The 26,201-nt window shown below is 42.5% G+C and overlaps 1 protein-coding gene across 1 annotated transcript in view; it reads left to right on the top strand.

Annotated features, from left to right (window-relative positions):
- The window catches only part of LOC118390252 (teneurin-1-like), a 189,284-nt gene that overhangs the window by 114,490 nt on the left and 48,593 nt on the right, over positions 1-26,201 (top strand). The window contains 6 exon segments of the mRNA XM_035780623.2: positions 5,405-5,554; positions 11,663-11,871; positions 14,201-14,414; positions 17,561-17,662; positions 21,167-21,361; positions 23,402-23,602. Coding sequence (XP_035636516.2) covers positions 5,405-5,554; positions 11,663-11,871; positions 14,201-14,414; positions 17,561-17,662; positions 21,167-21,361; positions 23,402-23,602 — 1,071 coding nt within the window.

Here is a 26,201-nt window from a genome sequence, read left to right as displayed (position 1 = left end):
GCTGTGGGACTAATACCAAAAGCACTGGTATTAGGAAGTATCTTTTCCCCCTACTCAACCATGGTTAATGAACCTAGAGGCTATGTGTCATACTGAAACATGCTCTGGTAATGATCAACATAATAATCAATCTGCCATGATAGTGTGGTAAGAATAACCTTTAGAGTGTGTTTTTGCCACAGTGCCCACCATCTCTCTCTCTCTCTATTACTCTCTCTGTCTCTCTTTCTCTAGTGCCTCTTCTATTCCTAAAGAGCTGATTGGCTCTGGTTCAGTCCCTTAGAGAACACCTTTTTAACAGTACAAAGTGTCACCCGTTTGCATACTGGCAGCCATTTTGACAAAGAGCCAAGTATGACTTACCTTTCATGTTTTGTCCTCTGGTGCCACTGTGCCAATGTGAGGTCTCACCTGACTAAGCAGGCCTTTACTTTCAGATGACTTGCTGCTAGTGTTACAATAGGTGACTGTGTCCCACATCTTTAATGCAACTCTATTGCAATATTCCATCGTTTAAATTATGGGGGCAGAAACATTTTCGGTTCTGGTGCCTTCAGAAAGTATTCACACCCCTTGACTTTGTCCACACTTTGTTGTGTTACAAAGTGTTATTAAAATTGAATTAATTGTAATTTTTTGTTAACAATCTACACAAAATACTAAATACAAAAATGATGGAAAATAAAACACTAATAAATATTGATTAGATAAGTATTCAACCCCCAAAGTCAATATATGTTAGAATCACATTTGGCAGTGATTATAGCTGTGAGTCTTTCTGGGTCAGTCTCCAAGAGCTTTGCACACCAGGATTGTACAATATTTTCCCATTATTCTTTAAAAGATTATTCACGATCCGTCAAGTTGGTTGTTGATTATTGCTAGACAGCCATTTTCTAGTCTTGCCATAGCTTTTCAAGCTGATTTAAGTCAAAACTGTCGTTCTGCCCCTGAACAAGGCAGTTAACCTACTGTTCCTAGGCCGTCATTTAAAATAAGAATTTGTTCTTAACTGATTTGCCTAGTTAAATAAAGGTCAAATAAAAATAAATAAAACTGTAACTAGGCCACTCAGGAACATTAAATGTCATCTTGGACACACATAGTGAGCCCATGCAACTTATTATGTGACTTGTTAAGCACATTTTTACTCCTGAACTTACTTAGGCCATAACAAAAGGGTTGAATACTTATTGACTCAAGACATTTCAGCTTTTCATTTTTTAAATTTTTTTAAATTTATTTGTAAAGATTGCTAAGAACATAATTCCACTTTGACGTTATGGGGTATTGTGTATAGGTCAGTGACACAAAATGTAAATCCATTTTAAATTCAGGCTGTAACACAACAACACGTGGAGAAAGTCAAGGGGTGTGAATACTTTCTGAAGGCACTGTGCCGTCACAACAGCATTTCTGTATCATTAATATGAATTAATTGATTGATACTTTGTAAGATGGTAGTTGTTGTAAAGCTAGTAGTAGAAATTACTACTGTAGTACCAAATATGTAATTGTAAGTTACTTTACCCAACTTGAACTATAACTACTGCTCAGTAGTACCACTACTAGTAGTACTACTATTAACTTGCGAGCTAATATGATGTGGGAGGAAGACAGTTCCATGTGGTACAATGCTTTCAGTCTGTGAACTGAACTGCATTTAGGAAAATCCTCCTTGGATTCCCGACCTGTGGAAACAAGAGTGGTGTTGGGATCCTACACATCCAGCCACCTGCTGAGAATCCAATCCAGTGCTTGCTCTTCATTACCCCTCCCCAAAGTCTTCCCACAGAACTCTGCAGGGCACCAATACATAGTAATACAAACTGATGCCCCCAGTAATCTCACTATCACATGGATAAAGCCCTGATTTGTAGCTACTTTAACTAGGCCGGGGCCTAGTGTTGTAGGTCAACTGTGGAACATAATCTAATTTTGCCCTCCAAACACTCAGTTCATGTGTTGTGATTTAGTTATTTCTGGGCACATTCACTGACTAGTTTACAGCGTTGCCTGGAGGGCCTTCCAGGGGGCAGGTGCTCAAAATGTACAACTTTTTTTCCAAACATTTTTATTAGCATAGGCCTATTTATTTCTGCAACAACACGCTCACTCATCATCACAAATGGTAAGCAAGCTAGTTACAGTGCCTCCTAAAGACATGATTGACATTGGGAAAAGAGGGTGGGCTATCAGCCAATCATTGATGTTGAGGTTTGATGTAAATCTCTAGTTAGCTAGCTCAATGTCTTTTACTCTGTCTTTCTGCCTCTCTCTGGTGCGCTTAGCCAACAAGACTGAATATTGATGATGTAGGCTATGTCAAGGGTTCTTAAGTATTCATTCAATGGTATGCTGCTGTGGCAGTACTGTTGATATTTAAACGAGGTAGCTAGCAACACACACTCGACCGGTGACCGCATCTCTCAAGCCATGTATGTTTGGATACCGGAGGCACGCAATCTCCGTACAGGACAGATTAGCAGGCGCAACCAACGGACTGGCATGTGCTCTGCACAGATAGAGATAGAGCCCTATCTGTTTCCGTTTCAAGTTTTAAGGTCACGTACACAAGTACACTAAAATGCAAGCTCTAAACCCAACAATGCAGTAATCAGTAACAATGTAGTACTAAAAATAACATAAGGTAGAATAAAAACACGCGATAAATATAGAAATAAGGAGTAAGAGGAACACGAGAAAGTAAGTAAGCTAAACGGGTTAAGTTCCAATACCATATTTACAATGTTTTACTGAATCAATAAAGGTAGATATGTATAGGGGTATGGTGACTAGGCATCAGAATATATGATAAACAGAGTAGCAGCAGCGTATATGATTGCACTGTGTGTGTGTGTGTGTGCGTGCGTGCGTGTGTGTGAGCAAATGACGTGTGCATGCTTGTGCGTGTGCGTGTGCGTGCAAGCTTTTTTGTGTGTGTTGGAGTGTCAGTGGTCGTGAGTGTGTAGAGTCCTGTGATGTGTAGAGTCCTGTGAGTGTGTAGAGTCCTGTGAGTGTGTAGAGTCCTGTGAGTGTGTAGAGTCCTGTGAGTGTGTAGAGTCCTGTGATGTGTAGAGTCCTGTGAGTGTGTAGAGTCCTGTGAGTGTGTAGAGTCCTGTGAGTGTGTAGATTCCTGTGATGTGTAGAGTCCTGTGAGTGTGTAGAGTCCTGTGAGTGTGTAGAGTCCTGTGAGTGTGTAGAGTCCTGTGAGTGTGCATAGAAAAGATGCTAAACAAATACAAGTGTCAACTCAGATAGTCCGTGTAGCAATTGTTTTGCTGGTTGCCTGTCAAATGATAACAGCTATGGATGAAACGTAATTTACTTTATGCCTCTAAATTGGAATTAGACTCATTATAAATGGGTGGCGTAAAGGCCTGAAGGTGCAAGTAGCTATTTAGGTCTGTGGTCCATTAAAGGGCACATCTCATACTATCATGTCTTCGTGGGGAATACTGACTTGAGCTCTAAAATGTGCGTGTTTTACACCAGACCTAATCGTTTTGGATCATGTTGTTGAGAATACAGGGTGAACTTTGTTGATTCATAATTCTGATTTCCATTTATTTTTCCTGTAGAGCAAAAACAATTGTATGGGGATTATTATTTATTTTTATTAGCAACAAGATGATCATAATGTGATTATACAGTTTGGCTTGAATCAATTAACAAGTTACAAGTCAATAGTGCAATGTGGCTTAATAAGGAGGACACTGCAGTTGCCTCCTGAGCCAAACATTCCCTCCCTTTCTTATTTAGAGAGAACATCTAATCAAATCTTCCCTTCCTCATTATTGGTAAACCCCAAACAAAACTCTTATCTGTTACTGAGGCGATATGTTTCTCTCTCAATTTCATTACAACTTTACAGCTGTCTGTTTCTTGGATCTACCCAAGTAGAGGACAAGGGTTTAATCTAATTCTTCCCTCTAAACTGCATAATCAGAATATGCATTATACATTTTAAAAGCAGATAGCATCAATTATTCCTCCACTGACTATGTAAAGCAGATGCAAATTCGTGTGAACTACTTTCACTCTAATTAGGCTTTCCCACTCAGCTGTCTGCAAAAACAAAAAAAAAAACATTTCAACAGGCATTCTTTAAGACCGTCCCCCAATATGACTGCCCTAGCTGCAGTTTACAGGCCGATGCAAAGAAAACACTTTGAAGTGATCAGGGGTGAATTACATTGATCTGAGTATCTAAATGCTGCGCTAGTGAGGGGACGGCTGTTATGCAGAGCAGCACCTTTCTCAAATACAATGTCTATCTCCACCATGTCTAATCAGTGCAGAGGAGTCGTGCTGGGTTTGGGTTTGGTTAAGGCTCATGAGTCAGGTGGTATACATAGTAGTTAAAGTGCTGCTTATCCTGCTCTCTTCTCTCCTTTTGGTTGTTAGGTGTTTGTGTTTTCCTCTGAAATGAGTTAGTGCATATCTCTGTCTGTTTCGCCTTTGTTCACCTTTGTTTAACCATTCCTATGTTGTTATGGGGCATTGTGTTGTTGTGCATCGTAATTCAGTGATTTGCTTATTGCAGATTGAGAAACCATGAGAGGTGTGATGTGTTTGTCAAGTGCACAATGTTTTGGATCTTTTTAAAATATTTAAATAGCTTCCAAATTATCTCAGAAAATATTTTCCCTAATAGATTTGAATGCTTATCCTGCCAGTGGGTAACTGGCTCTGCCATTCTTAGAAATGCTCTATGGATTACTGGGAAAGGAACTACATAAAGTAATGAATCTCTGTTTTGACGCATGCCCCCTCTTGGAAACGAGGAGCCAAACATTGTGGCAGTGGAATTCGATTTTCAGAATCTTTCTCAATTAATTCCATTCCGTAGTCTCACATTAAATAAATATTTAATTTAGACCATATTGGCTTTCTTTAATCCATTACTTAGAAAGTCACATACTTTATCCTACCTTTCTTTGGAGATTAGACAGCTACTTATCAATATTCCATTAAATAGATTTCATGAACCTCATACTGTAACCTACCACTCTTATATCTAGTAAAAGAAGTATACTTTTTTATTTGTTTAATTACATTGGGATGTAGTAGATGAAATGTCAGCGAAGTTGTCATGAATGACAGGAGAAAAGTTGCTTTACGGTGTAATAAGCATAGGAGCAGCAGGATGTCGTACAAACAGTACGTTAGTGTGTCTCTCTCCTAGCACTAATGACTAGTCTTCTGTCAAATAACTACAATTGTAATATATAGCCAAAGTGCAGGAACCTTGTAGCACATCCACACTGTAGTTAGTTACTGTTGTCTGCAGACAGGTTTAATCAGATGTCTTACTCTTAGGTTTTGATTGATTAATGCCCTGGGTTTCTCTTTCTAGCACTAATCCTCCCGCCCCATGCTAAAACATGGCTCTCCCCTACAGCAGTGCACTTGTTTGGGCTGACCTGGCACCTGCAGCCAGCAGATGGGCAGCTCTATGAGAATGGACTCAGCAAACTGGACAGAGACTCAGAGAGCATAGACATAACCTTCACGCCCTTCGGTCTGCCCGGCCTCAACAACACCAACAAAGGTAAGCGGTGGTGGGCAAAGATTGATGTTATGAAGCCTCCAGGTTTTGATTCACATTGTCAGACCACACAACAAAAGCTAGAGCAAGGGGCGATCCAAGGGCTCTCTCCTCCTATTTGTCTTCCTCTGTGTTTACATAAGAAACCTGTTGTTTCATAACCAGCGTGTTGGATGCAATATGAGAATGATTTCCTTCTTGTGCGATGCTTATTGCGGGTCAGATAAAAGAGCCGCTAGGAAGGTGGGTGGGTGACGCACAGGTCATCCTCGAGTTAAAACGCCTCGTGTTCACAGGGCATCCTCCAGTTAAAACGCCTCATGTGTTCACAGGGCATCCTCCAGTTAAAACGCCTAATGTGTTCACAGGGCATCCTCGAGTTAAAATGCCTCATGTGTTCACAGGGCATCCTCCAGTTAAAACGCCTAATGTGTTCACAGGGCATCCTCCAGTTAAAACGCCTCATGTGTTCACAGGGCATCCTCCAGTTAAAATGCCTCATGTGTTCACAGGGCATCCTCCAGTTAAAACGCCTAATGTGTTCACAGGGCATCCTCCAGTTAAAACGCCTCATGTGTTCACAGGGCATCCTCCAGTTAGAAACGCCTCATGTGTTCACAGGGCATCCTCCAGTTAAAACACCTCATGTGTTCATTTTAGTCAGGGCATCCTCCAGTTCCAATCTCCTTGCAAACGCCTCATGTGTTCACAGGGCATCCTCCAGTTAAAACGCCTCATGTGTTCACAGGGCATCCTCTGGAACTGCCGTTAAATCGCCTCATGTGTTCACAGGGCATCCTCCAGTTACAAACGCCTCATGTGTTCACAGGGCATCCTCCAGTTAAATCGCCTCATGTGTTCATCAGGGCATCCTCGAGTTAAAATGCCTCATGTGTTCACAGGGCATCCTCTCAGTTAAATCGCCTCATGTGTTCACAGGGCATCCTCCAGTTAAGGCCGGCTGGGTCCTCCCCTCCCGCTCCGTGGCTCTAAGTCAAACGACAACTCATTGCGAGCTCACAGAACAGATGTCCGGCCCCAACAACCTGCTCATGTGTTCACAGGGCATCCTCCAGTTAAAACGCCTCATGTGTTCACAGGGCATCCTCCAGTTAAAACGCCTCATGTGTTCACAGGGCATCCTCCAGTTAAAACGCCTCATGTGTTCACAGGGCATCCTCCAGTTAAATTCCAAACGCCTCATGTGTTCACAGGGCATCCTCCAGTTAAAACGCCTCATGTGTTCACAGGGCATCCTCCAGTTAAAACGCCTCATGTGTTCACAGGGCATCCTCCAGTTAAAACGCCTCATGTGTTCACAGGGCATCCTCCAGTTAAAACGCCTCATGTGTTCACAGGGCATCCTCCAGTTAAAACGCCTCATGTGTTCACAGGGCATCCTCGAGTTAAAACGCCTCATGTGTTCACAGGGCATCCTCCAGTTAAAACGCCTCATGTGTTCACAGGGCATCCTCCAGTTAAAACGCCTCATGTGTTCACAGGGCATCCTCCAGTTAAAACGCCTCATGTGTTCACAGGGCATCCTCCAGTTAAAACGCCTCATGTGTTCACAGGGCATCCTAAAAGATTTAGATGCACTATTGTAAAGTGGCTGTTCCACCAGTTAATCCTCCAGTTAAAACGCCTCATGTGTTCACAGGGCATCCTCCAGTTAAAACGCCTCGTGTTCACAGGGCATCCTCCAGTTAAAACAGGGCCCAGTTAAAACGCCTCATGTGTTCACAGTGTTCACAGGGCATCCTCCAGTTAAAACGCCTCATGTGTTCACAGGGCATCCTCCAGTTAAAACGCCTCATGTGTTCACAGGGCATCCTCCAGTTAAAACGCCATGTGTTCACAGGGCATCCTGTGTTCACAGGGCATCCTCCAGTTAAAATGCCTCATGTGTTCACAGGGCATCCTCCAGTTAAAACGCCTCATTTGTTCACAGGGCATCCTCCAGTTAAAACGCCTCATGTGTTCACAGGGCATCCTCCAGTTAAAACGCCTCATGTGTTCACAGGGCATCCTCCAGTTAAAACGCCTCATGTGTTCACAGGGCATCCTCCAGTTAAAACGCCTCATGTGTTCACAGGGCATCCTCCAGTTAAAACGCCTCATGTGTTCACAGGGCATCCTCCAGTTAAAACGCCTCATGTGTTCACAGGGCATCCTCCAGTTAAAACGCCTCATGTGTTCACAGGGCATCCTCCAGTTAAAACGCCTCATGTGTTCACAGGGCATCCTCCAGTTAAAACGCCTCATGTGTTCACAGGGCATCCTCCAGTTAAAACGCCTCATGTGTTCACAGGGCATCCTCCAGTTAAAACGCCTCATGTGTTCACAGGGCATCCTCCAGTTAAAACGCCTCATGTGTTCACAGGGCATCCTCCAGTTAAAACGCCTCATGTGTTCACAGGGCATCCTCCAGTTAAAACGCCTCATGTGTTCACAGGGCATCCTCCAGTTAAAACGCCTCATGTGTTCACAGGGCATCCTCCAGTTAACGCCTCATGTGTTCAGGGCAGGGCATCCTCCAGTTAAAACGCCTCATGTGTTCACAGGGCATCCTCCAGTTAAAAACAGGGCATCCTCAGTTAAAACGTGTTCACAGGGCATCCTCCAGTTAAAACGCCTCATGTGTTCACAGGGCATCCTCCAGTTAAAACGCCTCATGTGTTCACAGGGCATCCTCCAGTTAAAACGCCTCATGTGTTCACAGGGCATCCTCCAGTTAAAACGCCTCATGTGTTCACAGGGCATCCTCCAGTTAAAACGCCTCATGTGTTCACAGGGCATCCTCCAGTTAAAACGCCTCATGTGTTCACAGGGCATCCTCCAGTTAAAACGACTCGTGTTCACAGGGCATCCTCCAGTTAAAACGCCTCATGTGTTCACAGGGCATCCTCCAGTTAAAACGCCTCATGTGTTCACAGGGCATCCTCCAGTTAAAACGCCTCATGTGTTCACAGGGCATCTTCGAGTTAAAACGCCTTATGTGTTCACATGGCATCCTCCAGTTAAAAATGTGTTCACATGGCATCCTCCAGTTAAAACGTGTTCACAGGGCATCCTCCAGTTAAAACGCATCAGGGCATCCTCCAGTTAAAACGCCTCATGTGTTCACAGGGCATCCTCCAGTTAAAACGCCTCATGTGTTCACAGGGCATCCTCCAGTTAAAACGCCTCATGTGTTCACAGGGCATCTTCGAGTTAAAACGCCTTATGTGTTCACATGGCATTGCCTCCATTAGCACGATAAAGATCTGATTATATACATTTCCCACTTCCGAAAAATAAAAAATAAACTCATAGAATCAGCAAGATAGAGATATAGCATTATTCCAATAACACCAGACCAACCCTGGGGTCCCAAATACCGCAGACGTACAATTCCATTGCGGCAATGAGTGAAATAATTCAGTTCCATTCCACATAATTCAATCTCATTTCTATAAGCGCGTGAACCAGAAAATGTTCTCTGCAACTAGGGCAATGTTGAAGAGTAGATTAAAATCAAATCAGTTATGAAAATATTGGATTGCCCCTGCATAAGCACATAATGGATCTCAGTAAAAGCTTGGTGTCTGAGTTTCAATATTCCCATATCATAGGCCTCTGACACATCCATCCTTTCTCCTCAAAGGGGAGGAATAGGAAACTACAGGTAGTACTGCTAGATTGAGACAGTATAAAAGGCTGTGTACACTCTGTGGCTAGTACAATGTAGCGCAGCTGTGCTGGGTTACATTAACATGCATTGACTATGAAGTAATCATGAGGAGCTTCATGTGCAGTTAATTAAAGTAAGAGAGTGTGGATTAATCCCCTAGCAGGCTACAGCCCACAGCGTCATCCTTAACTCTTTCAGACCAGAGGTCCTCCAGCAAGCTCCACTTCTGAACCTCCCTGTTCTACGAAACAAATTAGAATGACGTGGCATTTGATCCACTTTAGACCTTTACCTTAGTATACAGAATTACAGAATTATTATGTATATTTTTGGTCGTACTTATCTTTCATTGGCATTTCTCACTTGTAGTTCTGGGAATTTTCTTAGAGCTTCAGACTTTTTTATTGGGCCTTCCCATAGGATGATGTGTTGGACCAGTCCCTATAATTGAGCCTCTGTATTGGGTCTAAGTATGTACATTTTCTTTAGAATAGCAATCAGATTTGTATTTTTATCTAACTTCTTTTATTTTTATCCCAGCCCCCGTCCCCTCAGGAGGCCTTTTGCTTTTTGGTAGGCTGTCATTGTAAATAATAATTTGTTCTTAACTGGCTTGCCTAGTTAAATAAAGGTTAAAAAATATATATATATATTATTATCAGCATAGATCTGATGGATGAAAGGGAATAGAATAGTCTCAATCAACAGACAGACCCAAGTATTAAAATCTTGTTCTATTCAGCTGTCCAATTGTGAGGGAAAATTATAACTAATTGAAAAGACGGTTTCATTTCATTGTAAATAGATTACTGGAATAATTGTTTTATCAGGGTAACCCTTAGGCTATGAGAATTAATTTGCTTGTATGCCAGACTATTTTGAAACGCTTTTCTAATTTACCTCCCAACCCCACCCCCCACCCTCTGAACCCAGTTTAAGTGACAGGTGAGATGGCCTGCAGGAGAGGCACCAGCTAGATATGCCTTCATTACCCTGTAATGAGTTCTGTGGTGGCAGTGGCACAGACCAAACACCACCTCTCCTAAACCGCGTAACACAGCTATACACAGTGATTGAGTTAGTAAATGCATTCTGGTAGCACAAAGTAACTCTGCCATTACCTTGTCCACCTGCTCCAGTCTGGTGGTGTTTTCTTGACAAAAAATGGTCTCCGTTTCTATGATAACCAAACCAATCTTTTTCACAAGGTTGTCAAGACTAATGTGTGACCAATCCATGTGATCGATGTCTAGACATGTATGTGTATGTAGATGGTTTTTAAAAAACACATTTAGATGAAGTAAAAACACATTTAAAAACATGTGGTTTCCAGAGCTCTGTACATTGAGTTATGTGAAGATAAGAAGACACCAAACAGATCAAATTACACTCTTAGAACAAAGGGTTCCAAAAGGGTTCTTCAGCTGTCCCCATAGGAGAACCCTTTTTGGTTCCAGGTACAACACTTTTTGGTTACATGTAGAAAAATTGGAGTTCTACCTGGAACCCAAAGGGTTCTCCTATGGGGACAGCCGAATAACTCTTTAAAGTTCAAGATAGCACCTTTTTTCTAAGAGCGTAGCTTAATGTGTACAGTAGAGCTGAACTGATCTCATGTTACCCGCCAGGAGAGAGAGAATCAATAATGTGACACCCTGGTATGTTGGCATACCTGCCAGAGAGCAGACACCAGGGGTTACCAGCACAGAGTAATTAGCGTAGCCTAGTGGTTAGAGCGTTGGACTGGTAACCGGAAGGTTGCGAGTTCAAACCCCCGAGCTGACAAGGTACAAATCTGTCGTTCTGCCCCTGAACAGGCAGTTAACCCACTGTTCCCAGGCCGTCATTGAAAATAAGAATGTTCTTAACTGACTTGCCTGGTTAAATAAAGGTAAAATTAAAAATAAAAAAAAATTAGATCACGCCTGGATGTGGGAGGTGTTTTCTCAAGCATCCGGTAGCTAGCTGGTCTTCTCATTCCTCACCATAGTATAACCATATTGGATATGGTTGTTTTTTCTTTCTGTTTACAGTTGTGTAGCACCAGTTTGAACAGATGCAGGGTTTCATCTGACAATGAGGATAGAACGTTTCCTAAAAGGACCGAGGAGGATTTATTAGTTGAGGCAATGAAATGAAACGGATTAAAGTCTGCCTGTATTTTCTCTCATTATCTGATAGAGGCAGAGGGAGAGCCAATATCTCGGTGCAGCAACAAACGTTGTTCTCATTTGTGCTTATACCCATTTGTGCATTTATTTTCATTTGGTGCAAATTGTGTGTGTGTGTGTGTGTGTGTGTGTGTGTGTGTGTGTGTGTGTGTGTGTGTGTGTGTGTGTGTGTGTGTGTGTGTGTGTGTGTGTGTGTGTGTGTGTGTGTGTGTGTGTGTGTGTGTGTGTGCGTTTGCATTTGCGTGTGTGTGTGTTTACACAATATAGATAAGGAGCTATTCCACAGGGGGAAAGCGATAGACCGAGGGGAGGTGGACATTGGTACCCAGGTGATGCAGGTCATTCCCCCAGGTCTGTTCTGGCGTTTCCACATCACCATCCACCACCCAGAGTATGTCAAGTTCAACGTCTCCCTGGCACGGGACGCCCTCTTGGGGATCTATGGGCGTAGGAACATCCCCCCTACACACACACAGGTACTGTACCCCTACCTACCTCATACACACAAGAGCACTACACCCACTCCCATGATAAACAGTCATACTGTAGACTCTTATGTATTCCCACTCCTGCAATGACTGAAACTCCCCAATACACACTCAAGTAACTAAATAAACACCTGGTTCATCTACACACATGCACAGATACACACCCACACATGCACAGATACACACCCACACATGCACAGATACACACCCACACATGCACAGATACACACCAACCTCGATGCTAATGAGTGTACCCCAATCCCTACACACAACTACCTTTCCTGAATCCCTCTGTCATCCTTCCGTCTCACTCTTCACCCACATGGAAACCCATGATAAAAAGCTGGCAGATACTTCACCAATCAGTGAATTAGCTACAGTACTGTTGGCTACACACAGTACCAGTACTTTTGTCAATTTCATAATGAGCTTCAATGTATGTAGTTTATTGTTATGGAATGAATGCAATCAAGGAAATATCTAGTGGAACTAATGTGATGTCAGTAAAATGCCTAAACTCCCCAATCACTGCGTGTTACCAAAGATATTATCTAAGATTAACAGTTCCAATCATTCAATAAATTGTGATCTGTCGTAATTCAATTAAATACTCCTTATTTAGGGCTCATTTGTATACTAATTTGCATATGTAGGTGCATGGATACAGACAATTAATTAATGATAATTGAAAGTTTCCTTTCAAACCCAGATGTCCTTTTTGTTCTGTGAGGATGCTCATAATCATTATAGTAATCACACACACAGTACCAGTCAAACGTTTGGACACACCTACTCATTCCCGGGTTTTTCCTTATTTGGACTATTTTTACATTATAGAATAATAGTGAAGACATCAAAACTATGAAATAACAAATGGAATTATGTAGTAGCCAAAAAAGTGTTAAACAAATCAAAATATATTTTATATTTGAGATTCTTCAAAGTAGCCACCCTTTGCCTTGGCAGCAACAAATGGGGATCCATAAAAATCACAAAGTCCTGTCTCAGTGGGGCTGGCTAATCCCACACCATCATTAGATGTCTCTGTCAGCCAGGTCAGCTGATTCGGCTGATCCCAGTTCAGTTTTTTGCCCCTGCACGCAGTCACACATATGTTGCCTCGGACCATCGCTCATTACATCTGCTGATAGAATACCCAGCAGGTCATGGGGCTGAGCACTCAGGGTCACAGCGAGACCGCCACACAAGCGACTCATCTGTCACAAGGCTGTTTCAGCGGCCTCAGCAAACCCAGCAGGCTTCCGCATGATGAATCCTAATAGGATGTTTTTAGTCATTCATCTGAGTCAGTCCCCTTGGCGGCACGCACAGTTCAGACTTTTCTTTCAAGGAGATTTTGTCACTATTGGCCATTTCCGCTTCAGTGTGACATCATTTGCCGATCCCCAGCTGAAAGTGAATAATGGAGGGACTGCGATCGCCTCTTCCACCTCCTCTTCTGCTGCTTTGCGTCACTGATGAGTTGAAATGCAGGGGCCCGATGGCTATGGTGCCCCAGCGGTTCTACTGAATTACAAACATCGTTTTCCTTTTGTTCCGTAGGGGAGCATTTGTCTCTCATAAGAGAACCTGAGTCATAGAGTGATTCTGAGGCCTAGGGGCTTGTCATTGGAGTTACGGACCTGGCCTCACCAAGCCCTGGGTTTATTATTTAGGAAGGGTGGAGGAGTGAAGACAGACCTCCCTCTGAGCCCAGCAGGCAGAAAGGCTTTGCTGCATGCAGTCACCAGCCGACTGCAGTGTAATACCAGCCCTGGCCCCTGCTTATCTCCAAGAGCACACACAAACATGAGTGACTCTGGCGCAGCTAAGGCACTGTGTCCCGCTCCAGGCTACTGTCATATCCTACTCATCTGGTAATACAGCATGGGGGCCTGTCTCTTTATTACGCTCATTAAGGGCAAAGTCAAAAGGTGGCTCGGGAGCTTTTGCATATGATTAAGTTCCAGTTATTTTAAGATGGATGACAGGATACGATACAGCACATTATGATTTCTGGTTTTGGCTTGTTCCCAGAGATAGGTATGTGTGCTGTGATGTTGGAGGAACCCTCATACACCCTGTCAGTCAGGGCACGTCAGTATGCCGGCACCGGCAGAGATGGCCGCCTCGCTTCGCGTTCCTAGGAAACTATGCACAAGCATTTCGCTACACTCGCATTAGCATCTGCTAGCCATGTGTATGTGACAAATAAAATTGGATTTGATTTGCCCAACCAGGAACTTGTGATGTCCCAATTTTTGACTCTCAAACCATGGCTACATATTTAATGTGATGTTTTCTCTTCCTCTTGCAGTTTGACTTTGTCAAGCTCCTGGACGGGAAGCAGCTGATCAAACAGGAGGTTCAGATGGTAGCGGAGGATTCCAACGCGTCTCCCAGGAACCTGATCCTCTCCTCCCTCCAGGAGACGGGCTTCATAGAGTACATGGACGCTGGAACCTGGTACCTGGCTTTCTACAACGACGGAAAGAAAATGGAACAAGTTTTTGTTCTGAGCACTGCCATCGGTAATTGGCTTCTCGTTATGTAAAAAGTAGAATAGGTTCTCCACATTGTCAGACACTAATGAAAATTGCATCGCCATGCAATCATGTTTGGGAGCAGTAATGAAGTCTTATAATTACTGCAGATGTACAGAAAAATACAGAGCATGTGACATTATTTCCAGGAAAAAGGTTTGCGAAACAAGCTGCCATTTCACCATCAAAAGGGTTGAGTTATGTTGTTCATTGCAAGGAGCTGCAGTCTGTCAGCCTTAATTGATTGACCTTTTGTCAAGCATCTGTAAGCCTCTGCTGAGAGACGAGACAATGCATTCCTCCTAATGCTCTCTCTCACCAGCCTCTCCTGAAAATGCTTTTGCTGTCTTGTAAAACGCATTGTTTAAAAGGTAGTTCAAGAATGGTACTGCAGTGTATTTCTGGAAATGTCAGTTTCCATTTTCTTCATAATTATGTAGAATATCTGAAGAGTTTTTTCCCAAACGCTATATCCACCAATATTTCACATTTGTGTTTTTTCATCAGAAATGATTGCTTATGGGTACCTTCATGTGTGTGTAAATTTGTTCTCTTCTCAAATGTTTCATTCATCAATTTTAGAGGTCTTTGAAAATACGTTTTTTTTGCAAAACGATATAGATATCTATTGTTTAGCTTCAATGGAGTGTTTTTGTATCCTGTATATATGACTGTGATATGTGGTTAACCCCCCATAGCCTTCTTAAGATGAATGCACTTACTGTAAGTTACTCTGCATAAGAGCATCTGCTAAATGACTCAAATGAAATACTTTACGTACAGTACATACTGTATCTCATATTATTTATTGAGTTAATTTTGTCACGGATTTATAATTTGTAAATTTCTTTATAAAAAGCATAGTTATTTGTTACATTTGACTGTGTGAAACCTAGCAGTACTACTTACAGGGTTGTATTTATTTTGAGAGTGAGGCGGATATATAGCATTTATATATAGCATTTATAGGGTATATAGTGCATTCAGAAAGTATTAAGACCCCTTGACTTTTTTAACATTTTGTTACGTTACAGCCTTATTGTAAAATTGTGAATTTTTCTCATCAATCTACACAAGATACCCCATAATGACAAAGGGAAACCAGGTTTTTAGAGATTTTGGCTAATTTATTGAAAATAAAAACAGAAATACCTTATTTACATAAGTATTCAGACCTTTACTATGAGACTTGAAATTGAGTTCAGGTGCATCCTGTTTCCATTGATCAGCCATGAGATGTTTCTACAACTTGATTGTCCACCTGTGGTAAATTCAATTGATTGGACATGATTTTGAAAGGCACCCACCTGTCTATATAGGTCCCAAAGTTGATAGTGCATGTCAGAGCAAAAACCAAGCCATGAGGTCGAAGGAATTGTCCGTAGAGCTCCGAGACAGGACTGTGTCGAGGCACAGATCTGGGGAAGGGTACCAAAAAATGTCTGCAGCATTTAAGGTCCCCAAGAACACAGTGGCCTCCATCATTCTTAAATGAAAGAAGTTTGAAACCACCAAGACTCTTCCTAGAGCTGGCCGCCCGTGATATTTCAGGTTTTTTATTTGTGATAAATTGGCATATATTTCTAAAAACCTGTTTTTGCTTTGCCATTATGGGGTGTGTGTATTATGAGGAGGGAAAAAACGATTTCAATTATTTTAGAATAAGGCTGTAACGTAACATAATGTGGAAAAAGTCAAAGGGTCTGAATAATTTCCGGATGCACTGTATAGCAAAAAACTTGATTATTTTTCTCTCTGAAATGAAACCATCAAGTGATAGATTTTAAACAATTACATTTCTGTCATTGAACAACCCCATGCCATAATTAGATAGTGAAAAAACACACCAATCAAATCAAATGTATTTATATAGCCCTTCGTACATCAGCTGATATCTCAAAGTGCTGTACAGAAACCCAGCCTAAAACCCCAAACAGCAAGCAATGCAGGTGTAGAAGCATGGTGGCTAGGAAAAACTCCCTAGAAAGGCCAAAATCTAGGAAGAAACCTAGAGAGGAACCAGGCTATGTGGGGTGGCCAGTCCTCTTCTGGCTGTGCCGGGTGGAGATTATAACAGAACATGGCCAAGATGCTCAAATGTTCATAAATTACCAGCATGGTCGTATAATAATAAGGCAGAACAGTTGAAACTGGAGCATCAGCACGGTCAGGTGGACTGGGGACAGCAAGGAGTCATCATGTCAGGTAGTCCTGGGGCATGGTCCTAGGGCTCAGGTCCTCCGAGAGAGAGAAAGAAAGAGAGAATTAGAGAGAGCATATGTGGGGTGGCCAGTCCTCTTCTGGCTGTGCCGGGTGGAGATTATAACAGAACATGGCCAAGATGTTCAAATGTTCATAAATGACCAGCATGGTCGAATAATAATAAGGCAGAACAGTTGAAACTGGAGCAGCAGCACGGCCAGGTGGAAGTTGAAACTGGAGCAGCAGCATGGCCAGGTGGACTGGGGACAGCAAGGAGTCATCATGTCAGGTAGTCCTGGGGCATGGTCCTCCGAGAGAGAGAAAGAAAGAGAGAAGGAGAGAATTAGAGAACACACACTTAGATTCACACAGGACACCGAATAGGACAGGAGAAGTACTCCAGATATAACAAACTGACCCTAGCCCCCCGACACATAAACTACTGCAGCATAAATACTGGAGGCTGAGACAGGAGGAGGACACCCCCGGACAGGACCAATCTTTTTAATCATTTCTTTAAACAATAAAAGCTCATTTACAAACATTTTTGAAAATGGATATATACTGTTTTGGAATTAAACTCTTCATCTGTTACCTTATTGTCAATCATTCAGCATGTTAGATTATAATATGGCATCAAGTGTGGTCAAACACAAATCCTTTAGTAGGATCAGGGCCCCCAAAAAGTTGGTATAAAAGAAATAGCGCTCCACCACGTACCTTTATTAATAAGCACACGTTTGGATACCAACCAGGATCTTCATCAGATCATTTGTGGGATCGAAATGATGTTTGTTTATTAATAAATGTCTCAACGGATGCACAGAGTAAGTAATAGTCTTCATTATACCATGACTTGGCACCATTTTTCTCCTTTGTGTTTCTGCCTAGCCCATGTGTTGTGTTGTTTACTACTTTCTCTGTGTCTGTAGAAACCATGGACGGCTGCTCCACCAACTGTAAGGGGAACGGTGAATGTGTAGCAGGCCACTGCCACTGCTTCACCGGCTTTCTGGGACCAGACTGCTCAAAAGGTATATTACAGAGATTGAACAGGATCTTAAGCACTTACAAATTCGTAACATATAAAATGCTCTCTGTAGACGATGTGAGTAAGACCTTTAAACAGGTCAACGTACACAAGGCCACAGGCCAGACGGATTACCAGGACGTGTACTCCGAGCATGCGCTGACCAACTGGCAAGTATCTTCACTGACGTTTTCAACCTGTTTCTGACTGAGTATATAATACCAACATGTTTCAAGCAGACCACCATAGTCCCTGTGCCCAAGAACACTAAGGTAACCTGCCTAAATGACTACCGACCCGTAGCACTCACGTCTGTAGCCATGAAGTGCTTTGAAAGGCTGGTCATGGCTCACACCAACACCATCATCCCAGAAACCCTAGACCCATTCCAATTTGCATACCGCCCTAACAGATCCACAGATGATGCAATCTCTATTGCACTCAACACTGCCCTTTCCCATCTGGACAAAAGGAACACCTATGTGAGAATGCTATTCATTGACTACAGCTCACTGTTCAACACCATAGTGCTCTCAAAGCTCATCACTAAGCTAAGGACCCTGGGACTAAACACTTCCCTCTGCAACTGGATCCTGGACTTCCTGACGGGCCACCCCCAGGTGGTAAGGGTAGGTAACAACACATCCGCCACGCTGATCCTCAACACGGGGGGCCCCTCAGGGGTGCGTGTTCAGTCCCCTCCTGTACAACCTGTTCACTCATGACTGCCTGGCCAGGCACGACTCCAACACCATCATCAAGTTTCCCGATGACACAACTGATCACCCATAAATAGAATAATATGCCACACCAACATTACAAAAAACCCTCAAATTGCTGAAATAAGTAATTAAATCATTGATGAGACAATAGTCATATTAACTGATAACTAAAATAGCAGTGCAGGTGGCAGTGATGTGTTATATGGGGGAATGCTACATACTTTGTGGTGCAGCAGAAAGGTCAGCATACTGCAAATGTCACTGATTAAAGGTGTTTCTTTTGTATTTCAGCTTTACAGTGTACCACTTACTGTAAAACCCCATGTCATTGCATTTTCAAGTGAAAAACGTTCACATGTTAAAATAAGTGCTGAGCAATTACCCAAAACGCCGGTTAGTTTTTGTTTTTTAAACAACTAATTCACCAAAGGCTGTTCAATTATTTGAATTCAATTTAGTTCTTATTTTTTCTGTGAGCTCAATGCACACGTTGCACAGTTTCTCTAGATATAAATCATGTCAAGCCTAAACTGTGGGATGTAAGTAGGGAGTTGTAGTTTTGAACAGGCCAATATTCTACATAGTTTAGGGCAGGTTGTAACATGGTAATTAACTACAATGACCGTACTCCATTGTGCACCTACTTGTCCAGTCTCTTAGAGAGCAGTTGCTTCGCAAGGTATTTCTACCTGAAAATAAGTGATTGATAATTGGTATTTAGCAGTCATAAAAGTTTGCTTTATTTATTTTGAAGAACTCCTAAAATAGTGATTTTGTCAGACAGCATAGGCAGCAGCTCTATAGAGGTGAGATGGTGACCTGGAATTAAATAACACAATAACTGAAATATTTTATGGATAAATGATGGTTAGTAAGTGATAAGCAGCAATGGGCAGTCACTACCATCATGGGACTTTTATTAATTGTTTTATTCTCTGTTACAGCATTCAACCCACATAATACATAGTACATTTAATGTATTTATTCAACTAAGCAAGTCAGTTAAGAACAAATTCTTATTTACAATGATGGCCTACACCGGCCAAACCCGGACGACACTGGGCCAATTGTGCACCGCCCTATGGGACTACCAATCACGGCCGGTTGGGATTCAGCCTGGAATCGAACCAGGGCCTGTAGTGACACCTCTAGATGGAGTGCCATAGACCGCTGTGCCACTCAGGCACACAAATAAATTAACAAAACCGAAAATGAAAACTGTGATAATTTTTTAATAATCTAACCGAAACCGAACCAACCTCAAATTAACACTACTTAAAATCTGTATCTCACATGTTTTCACATGTGCAGTTTCATGTTATCACATGTTGCTTTTACATGTTGTCACATGTTATCACATTAACTTGACATAAGATCACATGTGATTACTTGAAATTCATGTGTTTTTTTCTGTGTGGGTACTGTTTTATTAAGCCTGGTGCTTCATAATGCATTCTGCCAATATTATCAACACTAAAAGCCATTCTGAATGAGAGTATTTTGATTGTCTCTAAGGATTATTTACAATCTTTGCATTAATTGAGGAAAGCAAGTGGTAATTTCAGATCCACTTTGTGGTCAAAGTGGTCTCTCTTGGCCCAGGCCGACCTGCTCTGGTCGAAAGCCTTAATCTGTCTCTGCCTAAATCTGTGGTCAGGGAGCCACTGTAGCGAGCATAATGTGTCTATTACTGTTCCCGGTGTGGAACTGTGACATATTATGGAGACTAATGGACAGGCCAGGGTCTGTAAGGTATAACTTCCACACTGCAACAGTACATAAACAGACAGACAGACTGGAGGCATGAGAGATCAGAAGAGAGGAGAGGAGAGGAGAGGAGAGGAGAGGAGAGGAGAGAGAGGAGAGGAGAGAGGAGAGGAGAGGAGAGGAGAGGAGAGGAGAGGAGAGGAGAGGAGAGGAGAGGAGAGGAGAGAGAGGAGAGGAGAGGAGAGGAGAGGAGACTGGAGTCATGTTCTCTCACATAGGTTTTAAAGACACTGGAAAATGGTTCACTATGAGTGTCTATACAGTACATGTAGCATAGGAATGAAAGACAATGTGCAAATGCAATATGTTAGTGATATGAGTTATGTTTAGACTACACGCCAAAGGGTTAATGGCATATGAGCAAAGATCTCTATTGAATCTATTTATACAGCACAGTATGTACTGCTCTGGTGTTTACCATGTGTCTCCATGCTTCAGCCTCTGAGCTCTAAGCTTCTTCCTCATTTTGTAAATATCAATTTTCATGCTAAGGCACCAAGTGGTGGATGGAGGGGCCTTGGGAAATAGAGGGGGGTGTTGGAGGGAGACGCCGCCGCTGCAGCGCCACACAGCAGCTACTGGAGTTTGACTCAGGTGCCACTTGAGCAAAATTGAAGTGCTTGAGAGATTAGGTGGATTTCACAGGAAGAGGGTCTGAGTGGGGGTGCGTGGCCTGTGCCCAGCGGAGGGGAGAGTACTTACAGCACTATCATCAGGGGGAGAGGATTAGGTGAATTCAGCTGCATGCTTATTAGTAAGATATTGGTGATGGGTGAAACCTGTATATGGCTCGTGGGGAGATCACCACTGGGGTCTCAGGGTGAGCACTAACTAGTACCTGCCTGTGCTGGAATGACACAAAGCTTTATAATTCACATCTTAGACAGCAACCTGTTTTGAGTGAAGGTTTTGAATGTGAACACGTCAATGCACTAATGCATACAGTACAGTATTGGGTGTATTTTCTTTACACCACAGTATTTCTTGAGGGCTACTGTCTTCATGTGCTTCCCTTGCAGACTCCTGTCCTGTCCTGTGCAGTGGGAATGGAGATTATGAGAAAGGTTACTGCCAGTGTCACCCGGGCTGGAAGGGCCCAGAGTGTGACATTCAGGAGGACCAGTGCATCGATCCCACCTGCTCCAACCACGGCACCTGTGTCAACGGCATCTGTATGTGCAGCCCCGCCTACAAGGGCAACAACTGTGAACAAGGCAAGGATCCTGTCCTAATAATAATCATTATCGCTGTTGACACAAGCATAGGGATAGGATACAGTTGCATTTAGCCTAGCCAAAGAGCTTTGGTTTGGTGCGTCCCTTATCACAAAGTGCAATAACAGAGGCATGCAGAAAAGCCACTAGTTGTTAGTTCAGGGCTCTAACCACTAGCCTAACCAGTGTTCTGTTTGTTATTGGGTTTTGCACAAGGACACACACCAAAGTGTTTTATAGACTGTCTGATTAGGCCTACTATTTAACCACAGCAACAATAAATCCAGCATCCTCCTTTCACATCATTTTAATTATGGAGAGAGTTTTTGTGTGCAAAATCAGATTGACCCAATAGATTATCCTCTACACACACATACACACACACACAAACAGCCGCTGCCCGCTTTTCATGCACGTCATGAAGAATGCTTAGGATGAAACAGCCAAATCAATTGATTGTCCTTAGGTAGTTGTATCCAGTGGGGTAATTATTGGCTTTGTCTGAGATATCCGTGCTAGAGAATAACCTTGAGCCAATGAGCCTGTGACTAGGATCCAGCCTGCAAGCCTTGTGGTAATTACTGTGGTTAACACTGCATAGATTTTTCTTTTTTGTAGTGTGCATTAGTTGGGTGGGTGGGGTTGTTCTGAAGTGTATCACGACTAAATGTGATCAATTAGCTCCAGACATGGATTGAAGCTGTTTATTGTTAATTCTTTATGAGAATCTTGTGTAAAAGCTGCAGACGTTTTCATGTTCTTGTTGTAGATGGCCATGTTTTCCTCATGGTGCGACGCGTTCTCAGTAATAAACCATTCACTGCTAGGACACGCTGTTCTCGCAAGGTTACAGTGACACTGTTAGAATGAACACCACTGAAGTACACAGACAATGTGATGAATCAGCAAGGTGTGATGGAGGTGTTTTGTGTCAGTACCTACCAATAGAGGAAAGATGTGATGGAGGTGTTTTGTGTCAGTACCTACCCATAGAGGAAAGATGTGATGGAGGTGTTTTGTGTCAGTACCAACCCATAGAGGAAAGATGTGATGGAGGTGTTTTGTGTCAGTACCTACCCATAGAGGAAAGATGTGATGGAGGTGTTTTGTGTCAGTACCTACCCATAGAGGAAAGATGTGATGGAGGTGTTTTGTGTCAGTACCTACCCATAGAGGAAAGATGTGATGGAGGTGTTTTGTGTTAGTACCTACCCATAGAGGAAAGATGTGATGGAGGTGTTTTGTGTCAGTACCTACCCATAGAGGAAAGATGTGATGGAGGTGTTTTGTGTCAGTACCTACCCATAGAGGAAAGATGTGATGGAGGTGTTTTGTGTCAGTACCTACCCATAGAGGAAAGATGTGATGGAGGTGTTTTGTGTCAGTACCTACCCATAGAGGAAAGATGTGATGGAGGTGTTTTGTGTCAGTACCTACCCATAGAGGAAAGATGTGATGGAGGTGTTTTGTGTCAGTACCTACCCATAGAGGAAAGATGTGATGGAGGTGTTTTGTGTCAGTACCTACCAATAGAGGAAAGATGTGATGGAGGTGTTTTGTGTCAGTACCTACCCATAGAGGAAAGATGTGATGGAGGTGTTTTGTGTTAGTACCTACCCATAGAGGAAAGATGTGATGGAGGTGTTTTGTGTCAGTACCTACCCATAGAGGAAAGATGTGATGGAGGTGTTTTGTGTCAGTACCTACCCATAGAGGAAAGATGTGATGGAGGTGTTTTGTGTCAGTACCTAACCATAGAGGAAAGATGTGATGGAGGTGTTTTGTGTTAGTACCTACCCATAGAGGAAAGATGTGATGGAGGTGTTTTGTGTCAGTACCTACCCATAGAGGAAAGATGTGATGGAGGTGTTTTGTGTCAGTACCTACCCATAGAGAAAAGAAAATTCAGAAGCTGAGATGATTCAAACAATATACAGATGGTCAGGGAGGGGCATGAATTATTTACTCTGACACTTTCTCGCTCACACTCTCTTTCTCACTGTCTCGCCCCCCCTCACCTCCCTGGTTCTGGATGGCCAGTGGACTGCCTGGACCCTCAGTGTTCTGGCCATGGTGTGTGTGTGAAGGGGGAGTGCTTGTGTTCAACGGGGTGGGGAGGCCCAGACTGCGAGAGCCCCCTGCCAGCATGCCAGGAGCAGTGTTCAGGCCATGGGAAATACCTTCCAGACTCTGGCAGCTGTACCTGTGATTCCAGCTGGACTGGCTCTGACTGCTCCACCGGTGAGTACAGGGACCATGACGTACATACAACCTACATATATGCAGAGCCATATATAGAGAAAAACATGTCTCTATCTCCATATGGTAGGTTTTTTCCTACATACAGACACACACTCGAATAAGGTGCTTTCAGACTATTACCTCACTTAAACCATTACCTCACATTCGGAGTCGGAATGTCCACTCCCAGACACTTAGAGGGGAGCCTTTGGAGTTCAATCACGTCCTTAACCTCCAATAAAAGGTTTACGTGTAGTCAGGCCCCCACTCCTTTCTGTCTGGCTGTGATTTAAATGACTAGATTGCATCTGCTGTACATGACTCTAACTTTTGGTCTTACCTCTGACTGAGTAACACAGACCCTGGCAATGTGTTTTTCTGCTTGTAATGATCTGCCAGCTCCTAGCAGAAGGAGACCTTCACACACCCAGCAGCCTATCAGACAAATTAGCAATCATTTCTCTGACACGCTGTGTGTAAATTGGACTGCGCTCCATGGCTCCCAATTCAGCCAAATGCACTTCTTGTTTCTTTATCAATATATGCATATGCATTGTTGCATACTAATGATTGTTTTAAAACTATTCATTTTTTAATACGCCTCCTCCAGGGAACAATAATGCCATGGTTCGGATTCATCCCGAGATATGCTTCTTTGTACAATTTAAATCTGTTATTTTTAGCATAGGCATTATCTGTTCATCTGATTTTTGTATTTGAATTTAGGTCACCTTTCTGTCTGTTTATACAGAACAAATTTAAAAATAAAAAATCATTGCATTGGATTAACATTCACTTCACTGCTACACTTGAAAAAGTATAATGCATTTATTTTGACTGTCTGCCTCCAGATGAAAAGTCTGCACTTCATTTGACGTGGGAATGTGTTCATAATTAATCATGGTGAACGACTGTCTCTTACTGAAATGTTTAATTAATTCATTTTAGTCAGAGGACGTTGATAACAAGAGTTGCCACCAATGACTGTATGGTTCTTACTGATAACAGACAGTGTTGACACAGTGGTTGTAGAAACATCTCAGGGAAGCTGTTGTGACTGAGGCTGTAGGAGATGAAGCTGGATATTCCTCTGTGTTGTTTGTCATCTTTGTCTAAAAGTTGTTGTTTTGGTTTTGTTCAGCCTGTGATACAAATGTAGATCTCATTATTGGGCTGTGATTGGGCTTTTCTCCTTCGCTCCTGACTGCATGTGCTGCCATAGAAATAGAATGAATAGGACGGACATCACCATTCAAGTCAATGATGGCATAATGGATGGACTGGCGGCCTTTGCGAGTGTACCTATAGGAGCAAAGCAGGAAGTAAAATATGTGCTCTGATTTGTTGATTCAACTCAACTGATATTACAAAAAATGCATTCCATTGCATGAGCCATAACAGTTAACATCATTCGAATTAACATTCTACATTACACGCATCCATTGCGAGTGTACCCATGAGTTTACCAGTCAAATTGCCAGGTCAAGCTCGTTTTAGTCCTTCTGTATCTATGTGTGCCATAGCCGCGGTAAGATGTTTGGAGTTGGGGGTGCTGACCACGGTGGGCTGGAAAGCAACATAATCAACTAAAGCACTGATCTTTGGGAACGAGCTCAGAATGCTAAGGCCTTATCCATGAATAAAATCAGTAAATAGGTAGCCTAGCCTAGCCTAGCCTAGCCTAGCCTACAACACGAACACTATCCGTTCAAATCTAAAGGCCTGATTAATAACATGACATCAATAATGCAGCCACTTCCCGAGTCCCCGGTGCCGACACATTCAGAAATCAAAGATGGTTTAGTATTTAGTTAAGGCCATGAGAACATGAAACACTTTTCAGTGAGAAAACAGAAATCCACTTTGTGTAAAAAATAAATGATGTAAAATGCATCATATTGGCTGTATTTTGAAAGTTATATATCTTGAAAAGTTGATTGCTGACATAGAAAAGATTTTGGGACTATCAACAATGGACAAATGGAAAATGCCAAAAGATAGTTTTTGAGTAGAGTTTTCCTTTAAGCTCACAAATCAAACACAGGGCAAAAAGAAAACACCTGCAAAATGTGGTTGTCTAAAAAGGGAACAACTTTAGCAATATGAAAAAAAAATCTGTGATATTGATGAGAAAGACGCACCTGTTTCGGTAAAGCAAATCGCGGCTCAAATGGCGCTTGCAGTCCTTCAGTTAGCAAATTAGGTAGGCTACCTAATAACTGAAGATGCTCAATTATATTGCTCAGCTCAGTTGCGACTCGCAAAATTTGCAGGTGTTTCTGATTAATAGACAAACCATCAAAATAAAACCAAGCCCTGAAACAAAACATAAGTAAAAAAATATTTACAAAAAAACACGTCATTGGCACTAGTTTGCACAAAGCGGGCAGTTCGGTTTTGTCACTTCAACCCCACATATATCATACTTTGACTTAAACAATTCTTTATTACTGGCCATGGTCTTTCAGCTCGAGAAAGTGGATTTCTACTAGTGTGGGCGTTTAAGAATCCATGTTACGTCCAAAACGGACTCAACTGCACGAATGTCCGACCATCCCGTCTTCAGTCAGCTGTTTGTTCCACACATTTTTTTTTTAAA

This window comes from Oncorhynchus keta, chromosome 11 (genome assembly GCF_023373465.1).
Source record: "Oncorhynchus keta strain PuntledgeMale-10-30-2019 chromosome 11, Oket_V2, whole genome shotgun sequence".
Lineage (NCBI taxonomy): Eukaryota > Metazoa > Chordata > Actinopteri > Salmoniformes > Salmonidae > Oncorhynchus > Oncorhynchus keta.
The sequence above is the reverse complement of the archived record's forward strand: the minus strand, read 5'-3'. Positions and strand labels throughout refer to the sequence as shown.